Raw genomic sequence first — 12071 nt, forward strand, 5'->3', positions numbered from 1 at the left:
CCCCCTGCAGATCCTTTGTAAGGCTTCTCACACTGGTCCTTAAATACCTGTGTACGCCATTATTTATTTGGCTGCCTCTCCCCTTCAGAACTCCCTGAGGGCAGGTTCTGTTTCTGACTTGTTCATGACTGTCTTTTCAGGGCTTGGCAGAGTGCCCAGCACAGAGACACAAGGTAATTTGTTAAATGAATGAATTCTTATAATCTGAGATCGTCAGGGATAGAGATCTAATACTTTCATTTTACAGCTGACAAACTAAGGCCCAGAGAAGATAAATAACTTTTCCAGGATCCCATGGCCAGTGAGCGGAAAAGGCAGTTTCAGAATTCATTCATTCATTCGATAAATGTTTTCTAAGAGCCTACTACGTTCCAGGCACTGTCCCAGGTCCTGGAGATAGACCGATGGTCAAGACAGCCCCTGACCTCCTAGAACTCACATCGTGGGGAGGAGATGGCCAACAGGCAGATAACCAAATAGCACTTATCTCTAGCTCAGATCTTACATATCTATAAGAAAGAGGTGCTCTGAAGACAAAATCATATAACCAGTGAAGTCTCAAAGCCATGTTTTTTGCTTCAAAGTGCAGGGCTCTTTCCACTACACCACGCTGCCTGCCCTGAGTAAACAAACAAAACCATAATTTATGAGGCTCCCTCAGCTGCCTCTGTGTGTGCTTAGTGGGGTGAAACCCTCATGCTGTCCATGAAAAAGGGCCAACATCATCAGAAGCAGCAGCTGACTGGCTTGCCTGCTAAAGCAGGTGTCATAGCATTAGCCAGCCTGGCCTCTACTGCCTTGAAACTTCACATCTGGCGCCCAAAGAGCGAGGGAGTGTGTTTAAATAAGACAGCTATTGACCAAGTGGACTGAGGAGGGTTGGAGTTGGCTGGTCTCTGGGAATGATGCAAACCACAAGGGGACAGTACTCAGGAGGTGAACAGGGAAAACAGATGGGCTCAAACTGCAGGCGTGACTATTGCCTGCGCACCCCATACATCATTAGGGGAGGCCTCTTCGCTGCTGGAGATATGTTTATTTTTTCACTTATAAAGGCACCCTCTGATGTCTGTACTTGGGGAAATAGAACATACACTCAGACCACTGGCTTTCCTCTAAACTGTTTCAAGTAGAAATGTGGTTGAAACAAGAGTATCGAATGCATGCAGAGTGACACGGCAGCCCCCCTGAACGGTAAGGGTGCTGGCGGATCAAAATCAAAGGGGAGTCGTGGATTGTACAGGTGAGCAGAATCACAAGGATGCCCCCAGAAACACTGGGTCCACGAGCACTCCCTCCTCACTTGTCATAACATCAGTTTTGATAGCCCAATGTGTTGTCTGTAACATAAAGTGGACACTCGAATAAAGGATGGTTGGAAAAAAAATAAATGAAGGATGACAACTCATTCTTCTCACATAGGTAAGATTAAAGCCCAAAGCACTGTTTGAAAATATTAATAGTCACGGTTTACTGACCAACCACTGTGAGCTGGGCACTTTATATGTATTACCTCTAGTCCTTGAGGTAGATGTTACCTTCACCTTACAGATGAGGAAACTGAGGCTCAGAGAAGTTAAGTGACTTTCTGGTAGTCACACTGGTAGGAAACGGGCACTGAGTTCCAGTCTGTCCGACTCTAAAGTCCAAGTACTTTCTACAAAACCAAGATGTGACAAGCACTTGCCTGATAGCAAAAAGCAACTGTCGCTAGCTGCTCTGCTGCTTCTAACATTTTACGGGCTGGGAAGCCACATAACTCACACTGTGAGCTACGCACGATTCTAAGAAAGGGGAGGGCGAGCTTCAGGGTAGCTGTTCCCTCATTTTAGGGGTGAGCTTTGGGGTTCACAGCAAAAAACTTACTGCTAGAGTAGAAGCATATCACTGTACAGTCCCAAGTATAACGGCTGTTCAGTGACTGCCTGATGTGCACCTTAATTATGATATGCAAGAAGGCTTGCTGCACTCCCTGCCCCCGGAAAAGAACTCACGTCAAGAATGGGTGACGACAGGACACTCAGTCTGCCCCTCAAATCCCAGCTTTCCATGTGCTAGTGGGGCAGCCTCTCTGCCACTCAATTTCCTAATTCACAAAATTGGGCTGATATCTACACCTCACAGAATTGTTAGGATTAAATGACATAAAGTATACCGAAGCACCTGGCATGGAATAGGTGCACAATAAATATGACTTAGGAGGAATTTAGTTGCCCAGTCTGGGACTATGGGTCATTCTGGCCCAAAGAATTCCGGGGAGATGCGGTCAGTTCCAGGTCTAAATCAGACTGTGTGTTTGTGCGTCAGAGAATGGCCTACATGTATCCTTAGTGGAACCGTGGAACCAATCCCATCTCCATGGTTTAACTCGGCCCATGGCTCAGACAAGAGCCAGAGGATTTCCAAACATGAGATGACCCAGCAAAAGGCTAATCATTCCACATTTGAAGTCACTCCCAATTCTCTCCTGTCCTGAGTTTCCAAGGGGATCAAAGGAGTCATTTGCCTAAAACTGAACTGAATCCAGCTGCATATTACCTTCCCCTGCTTGCTCTATCTCAAGATGCAGGTGCAATCTGGCTCTTACGTATGGCCTACTTCATACCGGTAATTTTCTCTTCAGGCTACAACTGGCGATTTTTTGAATGTACAAATTTGACACGTTAAAAATTCTTCAATGGCTTCCTAGTGCCTGTAGAGTGATCTCAACTACTTAGCAAAGACCTCTGTGATCTGTCCCTTGCCTACTTACTTGGCCTCATAACCCACCATCACCCCTTCTCACCAAACCACTTAGAACTCTCTAAACACCCCACGCTTTCTCTTGTACCTGTGACTCCTATCTTGCATATGTGTTCCTCCTGCCCGAGATGCCCTTCACTTTCCCATTTGGCAAACTCCTATTCTCAAGACCTCAGATAAGCACTTCCTCTTCTGTGAATCCTTAACCTCTAAGGCAGTCACAGTCACAGACAACCATTCCCTAGGCCCACACCGACTTGTGGGCACGTATCCCCTTTACGGAGAGGAGAAACGAGATGGTACAGCGGAAAGAATACAGGCTTCAAGTCAGAAAGCCTAGAGTTCCAATTCTGGCCCTCCCTCTAGGCCAGCCAGACACCAACTAGAAGAGAAAGCCTCCGCCTCTAGCCTAATGTATAGTGCACTGGTGTGGTTTCCCATATGTAAAGATAGATGCAGGGGATTGTAGCCAAAAGATTCGGTGACCTGAATCACTGGCAAGATCATCCCCATCTGGGACTGACAATTTTAAAGGTATAATTCACGCTGCTCCTTTTGTTCTAACCTCCATGTTACACTCATCTGACAGGGAGTCAGCTTCCTATACAGGTTTGCTAATTGCAACCATTCAAGTATTCTAGTTCCTCCAATTTTTCATTATAAATTTGTTATTAAAAAAACACATCTCTTGGGGCCAGCCTGGTGGCTCAGCAGTTAAGTGCCCACATTCTGCTTCGGTGGCCCAGGGTTCGCTGGTTCGGATCCCAGGTACGGACATGGCACCGCTTGGCAAGCCATGCTGTGGTAGGCATCCCAGATATAAAGTAGAGGAAGATGGGCACAGATGTTAGCTCAGGGCCAGTTTTCCTCAGCAAAAAGAGGAGGATTGGCAGTAGTTAGCTCAGGGTTAATCCTCCTAAAAAAAATAAAAATAAAAATAACACACCTCACCTTTGTCACTTATTGGGCAAATCATTTAAACTCTCTTACCCTCCTTATCTTCATATATAAATGAAAAGTGTTGTAAGGATTACAGAAAATATATTTAGATACCAAGCATAAATTTTGGCATGTGACAAGCACTCATAAATATATTATTATTATAGCACATTATAATTATTTGTCTATGTCTCACCCTCCACTAGGTAGTAAATTCCTCAAGGGCAAGAAATTCATCTTTGTATCCCCAGCATCTAGCACAACAGTGCTGGGCACAAAGGAAACTTTTAACAAAAGTCTGAAATGCAAACATGCACGTGTTTTGCCAAGAAAGGCAGAGAATCTGTCATGTGCTTCTCTTATATCTTTCACAGCAGCCACTATGGTTGTTGAGCAAATCAGCAAGCATTCATTCAGGGTACACTTAGGAGTTGACAAACACATCCTTCTTCTTAGGGGTTGCTTCCAGTGGAAAAGTCACGTGATGTGAAGTCTGAAGACCCAGGTTCTAGCCTGGTTCACTCCCTTACTGTGAGATATTGGGCATACCAGCTAAATAACCTGGGCTTGTTTTCTGCAAAATAGGGGAGAGAAAAACCTTGTGGGTTATCACAAGGATGAAATAAGATAAAGTAAAGCACCGCATAAATAAAGGTAGAATATAACTAAGAGGGACAAGGGAAACACTCATAGCAGGCTTTACGGTTTGCAGGAAAATGGTTCTGCTTCCTGTACATCCCATTCCAGGATAGAATAAAAAAGCACAATATCATGATTATGCTATGTTTATGTAACCTTCACACATCTTTTAGGAAAAACTGGTTTTGATAATCAAAATGCAAAACACTGCCTTGGCTAACCCAGTGCAATCAGTGGGCAACCAGTGCTCTGGGGCCACTTTTCTACCTATGAACCTGCAGCGTGGCGCAAATAGGGCAAAAAATGCCAACTTTCCTCTTGATTTTCTCATGAAGGTTACGTCAAAAGCAAGGCCAAAAATTGGACAGTCTCTTTCAAGGAAAAACAGTGTTCTTGATAGAAACTGGGGCCAATTAAATGGACTGCTTAGGGAACTATGCTCTATTTAGAAGAGTTTCCTAGTGATCTAAAATTAATCAGAAAACTTAATTTTAGTCTAGCCTCTCTTTAAACTCTTCTTAACATTTATTAGTCTACTTATGTAACTTTCTAAGTTAGTAAGTATGGTATACTGAACATAAGTGAATCTTTGTTTATAGATTCAGACCACTTGGCTGGGATGCTGTAGAGAAGACTCAAGCAGCAGATGAGTGGTTGAGTTAGATAAACATTAAGATCGCCTTCAAACCTGACAAGCTAGGATCTGAAAAACTAGTTGTACTTTCACTTATAAAAACGAACATCAATCACCATTGCGCTGTATGGAAGTGTGAACTAATATGCAGCCAAGAGCAGTATAGCATCATGGTTAAGACTGCAGGCACTGGAGCCAAATTGTCAAAATTTATATCCTGGCTCTGTCACTTGCTAACTCCGTGACCTTGAACAAGTTACTTAACTTCTCTGCCTCAGTTTCCTCATGTGAAAAATGGGAATAAAAGTATCTATCTCATAGGGTTGCTATGAGGATTAAGAATTAATACACCTCACATACTCGGAACAGTGCCTGGCACATAGTAAGTGCTCAAAAAATGTGGGTTATTTTGCTTTGTGTTAGTTTAATATACGTCAGAATACTAAGGGCTGCCCATGTAGTATTTCATGAAAGCCTTAAAACAATCATTTAAGGTAGGTGGAAGCTCACTGTAAAGATGCAGAAACTGAAGTTCTCAGAAGATGAGTACCTTACCTAAGGTCAGTGCCCTAGGTAGGGTCTGACTCCGTCCCAAGCCTGGTTTGCTTCCATCACAGCACCCTACTTCCCCAGTACACCAAAACTGTTGAGTGTGTACAAAACTGAGCTGAATTTATGCTGATCCAATATATATCCTATAAGCTGCCTTTTGGAATAACTGTTGGTCCCTGCTTGCTATGTTGTCAATATTCTTAAGGTAGGACAGAAATAAATCCATTGAGGGTTCACTTTATCACGGTTTACTTACACCACGATTGTGTAAATGGTGAGTGACGTTCAAACAGCTAAATAAAACCTGCTAAAATGGTCAACCTTCCTCAGCCTGTTTCTTGTTTTAAATCCTTTTTTGTTCTTTGCACAGGACTATAACATTTTGTCCATTATGATTATCCCAGTTCTTTTCTGAATTAAGTCCCTTGTCTACCACTCATCTAAACATTGTCTCAACTGCTCTGCAATGCTATTCAGTGTGTACGTCCTGCCACTCTAAAGTGGTAACCTCTCAGCTCTTGCAATCTCTGAAGTATCTCATCCAGGACTAAACATAACTAGCATTCAACAACTGCTTGACGCTTTGGATTTGAATGATCCAAAGCAGATACTAAACGTGGTTTTTCCATTCTTCAAAAGCAGTCCAGTAAAAGACATGAAATAAGAAGTTTAAGAAAGCCTAAAAGACCAAAAGACAGCAGTTAAAGAAGGACTAGCCATGAAGAACTTTGAGTATTAAAAATAAGAGGGGGAGAAGCCAAGGAGAAGCCTCAAGAAACAAGGAATCTGGCAAAAGCAAATGAGAAAAAAGAGGGGAAGAGGCGTAGAGGAGCCAGACAACATTCAGGGTCTGAAATGAAAGGGGAATTCTAGAGTTAAGGTGGGTTTGGATCAGAAGCGTTACCAAGTTTCTCTAGCTAAAGAGCCTGGGTGGCAATCTGTGGGTGGCCCACACTTAAGAACACAAAAACTGGACACAGATACAAGTGGTGAGAAGTGTCATGCAGCAGGGAGTGGCAAGAGTCAATCCTACATGCAGTCATTTGGGTACAATGTGCCCTTCAGAAAGGGCATGGTGACAGCATGGACTAATTTACAGAGCCGCCAGGGCAATAACTCAGAAAGCAATACTGCCTTCTCACAACGAGGCAGCCCCAGAATGTTTCATGGTGGTAAAAAGCTGCATTACAGCATACTAAGATCCCGGAACCAATGAAAGGAGACAAGTTTACCAAAACGAGTCTTGACACAGAGTACGTTTTTGGCAAATACATTATTATGCACTCATTCTACTCAGGTCCTGGAGAAACTATTTCATTTCCTTATATGGCCCTTCTCTTCAGCTCTCTCCTGTGTAATAACTAACGTCTTCTTAGAGAAACAAAGATAGAAAAGGAATAGAACCGTTCCACTCATCCCCTCCACCCTTAGTCTTTTTCAGGGAGATGAGTAGAGGCTCATATCATTGAGGGTGTCGGAGAAGAACTACCAGCTTTTGAAATCACTTTTTAAAAACTGAAATAATTTCTGCTGGAGAAATCTAATGTTGATGGGGGAGTACAAGGGAAACGCTCCAATTGTCTATGCTGGCTGCCAGAATTAAGCAGCCTTATTTTAACCATGACATTTTTCTTTAATCCCATTAGAATTTTCACTTTAATACTACCAGAACTAAGACACAATATGCATGTACGGGTAGAAACACCAACTATTTGGTACATAAAATCAAGGAAAATGCCAGATGTCACTCTTAAATGAGACCCGACTTCCAATGTTACTCCTCTTCTTAAAATCCTTCACTTGGCCCTCACAGTCTTCAAATAAAATCCAAACTCCTTAGCAGGACCCCAACTTCATTTCTCAATATATTGCCCTCCCTATTCCAAAATTCTACAGTCCATTTCCTCCCCAAAACTATGCTCCTCTGCCTGGAAAGTCCTTCCCATTCCTCCTTGCTTGGTAAAAATCCTACTCATCCTTCAAAAAACTGCTTGGCTTCCCGTCTCCTCCAGGAAGACTTCCTTGACACCCACTCTCATATTGTAACGATGGGCCCTCCAGGACCAGTTCAACTGACCCCATCTTATCAACAGAATAATTAAGAGTGGTTTTTCAGGAACTAAGACATCTTGTCCAGTTCAGGCCAGGAGAACCCACCAACCCATCAAATGAGCCTATGAAAATGCTTGACAAGTGACCTTTTTGACATCAAGGAGCTAAAAACTCCACTCAGATCACAGTAATGCCGCCATTTTGTAAACATGCATCCTATGAAGAGGCAAGAAACTTGACTATGCTTGCGCAGATCATTAATTACCTCACTCTTCCTTACCTTCAATCATCAATCTCCACACTTCAGACTACCCTGCCCTTCATCCCACAAATTGTACCCCAAGCCCTGGACCGGGGAGGCAGATCTGAGCGCATATATGCCCCTGTTTCCTTGCAGGTCAATCTCACAAAATAAAGCTACATTTCTTGTCCCAAAAGCTGATGCCATAATAACTGGCTTTTTTTACGTGCATCTGGTAGGAGAACCCCATTTGTGCGGTAACACTATGAGCTCTCAGAGGACCCTGTGCTTATTTGCCACTGTACTCACCGTATGACGCTATAATTTCATTTTACTGGCTTGTCTCTTCCACTAGATCCAGAGGACAAGTGCCAAATTCTAGGATTCTATTATATCTTTGAGTGCCCAGGTCAGAGGCCTGACACATAGTACATACACAATAAATGTTTTAGTGAATAGTAAATATAGCCATCTACAAATCTCCCTTTCTTTCAATAGGAAAATACTCTCTCTAAAGCCTTTCATAGAAGAGGACAACTATTTTCCCCCGTTGACCACATTTACAGTCAGAATGATGACTGTGAGAGAGGATAACATTTGGGTCACATCCTTGATAACATTTCAGGAAGTTGGTAGCTGACTGCATCATTAAGACATCAGGAAGGAAGCCACCATTTGGAGAGCACCTATGTGCTGTCAAAGTGTACCGAAATTATGCTATATCTATTACTTCAGTCTTGACAACCCACAGTAACTCGTTTTAGCTCTATTTTGAAAAAGAACTTGAGGTTTAGAAATTTGCCCAAGGTCACACAGCTAACAAGCGATGAAGCCAAACTAATATAATGTGCAAGATCAGGACTAGATTTCCTTCTAAATGAACTAAAAAATGAGGTTGGCTGAAACTAAGATTTCCCACAAGGCTGAAAAAATGATGAAGGCAGCAAATAACTTGTCCATCTCAGACTATGGGTATGCACTTTTAACAATATAAACTGAAAACCAGCCTTGTTCCTGTTGAGAGTTTAAATAATTGCCCACACTGCTGCCATCCTGTCAAATGACAGACTCATCAGACATTTAGTTTGAAGCACTGTATTAAAACAGCTTCTCAAATTTATTTAACTCATGTGGATAACATGGTAGAGTTTTGTATAAAAAGAAAAAAAAGCCACCACTTACTACTTCCTAAGCCTTGCAGACAGCTCAGAATTTAGGCAGCATATTGGGCATACTAACCACAGGATTTGCATTATCCTTTCAAAGATGGAACTCCACCGGCACCAGAGATTTCCAATTCAAAATTCAGTTTTATTAGAGATCCCAGCATAATAATTTTTTTAAAAAGACTGGATTGTTGCTTTTTTCTTTAATTTTGTAGTCCTAAAGGCAATGACAAAAATAACCATTTAAAAGGGATTCCTCTCCAGAAATTTTTTTGTAAAGGTTTAAGTCCACGCTTTCCATTCTTCTCTTCAGCCTTTTACATTTTAAAAAGAAAGGGGTTTGGAATATGTCAACCTTTACTCAGCTTGCTACAAAAAGCCTCTGCCTTCTCTGCCTAGACATTAACGCCAGGACTCATCTCCCAAACCTCTGGTCTTAATCAAGTCCGTGGGGTGCCTGGCTGGAGAGCCCTGGGTGACGCTTGCTAAAGAAGTTCCTCTTAATCCAAGGCCAGTCACAATCTTAACCTTAAACAGTAGACGGCTGACTGCATCACTTACGACATACACCAGGCTAAGGCGGAAGGAGCAAGTCAGACATCCCTCGTCTGTTAGTCATGAGTCACGCCAGCATCCGAGCCTGTGTTCCTCTCCCCAGAGCTCACTGTGCAAGATCACCACCACACCACCTCGATCCACTGAGTTCATTGTCCGGCCATAACGGAACTCACTTAAAAGTTATCACTGGAATAGATGATTTTCCATAAGTAACAAATGAAAATGTTTTATTTGCGTTTAGATTACCAACAACTCAGTCTCTGCATCTCTTCTTGGACAGTCTGTACTTCTAGGCAAATGAGAGAGTTAAAAATACAGAGGAGGAACATCTGTATGTAAAGGTGTGCTTTATCTCTTCCTATTACCTTCCTGGAAAATTGTTGTTTCTGAACGTTCCGGTTCCTTGAGAAGCAGAAATTTTACTTAACTGGGGTACACTGGATATAGGAAGGGATTTCTTTTTAGCCTTCATTTCACTGTATGAGTTTCACTCTCTAGATACTGAGAGTGGGAAAGGGAGACAAGGAAGGAGACAAAATCATGAAGAGCAGTATAAAGCATGCCCTGTGTCAGCAACACGACAAGTCCTCTAATATCATCAATGCTGACTCTAAATAATTTCTGGTGGAGTTGAATACATCATTACATTTCTATTTGTGCTCTGCCTGAGGCTTTTCCCTAACCACTAATTGTGAATGAAGGTCTAGTGAGAGAGCTTTTGTGAAAGGGGTAGAACACTGCAGCCTGGAGTCAGTGTACTTCATAATGGAGGAAAAGAGGATTACAGGGAGATTTTTGTTTCAGCCTTTAGTCCAACCAAGATTTAAAAGACTTACGGAAAATGGCTTCACACAGAAGTGTGGTAGCGGGGAAGGGATGATAGGGAGAGTGGCAAACACATCCAGTAAAATTCAGGGATAAAAGAATACCCACACAAGTCCACAGAATACAAAGGAACAAGGAGGAAGACTTCCTGAGCCATAACAGATCAGGGCATAGGGCCGGTAGGGTGCAGTGGATTAGCCACTAAACGGCTTCAGTGATAACTCTGAAACCTGTTCCAATTTATTTTTGGAGTAAATTCTTCTCCTGGACAGGTCAAAGATTGTGCTTAAAAAATGTCATTAGAAGTTAACAGCTTTTTAAATATTCTTTTGCCTCTTGCTTCCAGGTGATTTCCTTTTGGTTAAAACCAGAAGCAGTATAAACCTTACAGGATGGAAGAACGGTCTTTTGACACAGGCAAGGTGAGGCGCTGGATGAACTTACACAGTAAGTGAGAGTCCGTATGTCTTGGTCTTCTCCCTTGACCACTCCACGTCTCTGACCCAACAGAGACAGCAAGTCACTTCTTCTGGAAGAAGCCAGTAATGGATGCTTGTCTGTTGGCCTTGCCCAGAGCAGCAGTCCCTTTCTTAGCGCCCTTTCGTTCCTCCTTGGGTTCTTTTTTCACAGTTGTGGCTGGGGGTCTGTGTACAGAGGATGTCTTCATCTTAAGCTCCTCTTCACTATCTGTGCAGGATTCACTCTCATAGACTTTTTCAGTCACTGGTAGAATATGGGAAAATGGAATATGAGTGGATTGAGTCATTCAGAACACTACTCTATCAAGAAATTGACATGCCTTACTCACCCCTCAGACCCTCTGATCAAGGGAGGTGTGCTCACCTACCACCTAAGCTTTCTCCCACTGGGAGATCTGATCCACCTTCAGATAGGAAGTATGCATCTTGAGTTCACATAGCCTCTAGCTAGGGCTCTGAATCAACATTCACCCTTACTCCCTTACTGCTGTGTCCCAAGCCTTTAAATGGGCCCTCATCATTTGATTGCCCAAATCCTGTATTTAGGCACTGGTCTATGCTAGCTTACCCTGTGAGCTCTATATTGGTATCCCAAATACCTACTTATACCTCCATGCTTTGACTGACTTCTTCAGTCTTACCTCCCTGACCCACAATGCCTGCTTATATACATGGCTGGTTTTTCTGGTCTTAATCTCCGCTTTACTTACCAGTCCCCAAGCTATCTAGCTATGCTCACAGCCATGGACCCTCCTGGCTAGCGCTATCCTCACATCACCCACTCTCTGCACATCCTAACTACAGAGAATTGGAGATCAGTTACTCAATTGTTCAGTTCCTAGCTCTGAGTGACACAAGATTTAGTAGTAGTCCACAACATGAAGATAACTGTCCCAAGCAAACTCAATCAGAAGACAAACCTGATAGTTTTAAGTAAGGATGATGATAAAATGAGAAACAGTTACCAATTCTCGTACTCCCTATAAGCCACAGGCATATTTTACCTTTTCTCCTACCAATAAAATTCACTGAACCCTCTCCAATGGCAACTTTGAAAATAATTACATCAGGGAGGAGTCATTACAAGGAAGCCCCGAAGGGCAGGGACAATGGCTTCCAACAATGATGTCACAGAACTGATAAGAACTCTTCAATATTACTGGAGTGCGTACACCAACCACAAGAAACAGCACAATGCCACCTTCCTGTGACTTTAGAGAGCTGCAGCAGCTGTGTAACCAATG

The 12071-nt window shown here is 42.7% G+C and overlaps 1 protein-coding gene across 3 annotated transcripts in view; it reads right to left on the reverse strand.

Annotated features, from left to right (window-relative positions):
• Window positions 1–9089: 9089 nt before the first annotated feature.
• POLD3 (DNA polymerase delta 3, accessory subunit) overlaps window positions 9090–12071 on the reverse strand; it is a 42148-nt gene continuing 39166 nt past the window's right edge. For 2 of the 3 annotated variants that reach the window (XM_070272063.1, XM_070272064.1), the window contains exon 12: window positions 9090–11071. In XM_070272063.1, the coding sequence (XP_070128164.1) occupies window positions 10869–11071 (203 nt within the window). In that variant the 3' untranslated portion in view covers window positions 9090–10868. The remainder of the gene's footprint in view (window positions 11072–12071) is intronic. The other variant, NM_001100414.2, reaches the window with a different exon arrangement.

This window comes from Equus caballus, chromosome 7 (assembly GCF_041296265.1).
Source record: "Equus caballus isolate H_3958 breed thoroughbred chromosome 7, TB-T2T, whole genome shotgun sequence".
In the NCBI taxonomy this organism is placed as follows: Eukaryota; Metazoa; Chordata; class Mammalia; order Perissodactyla; family Equidae; genus Equus; species Equus caballus.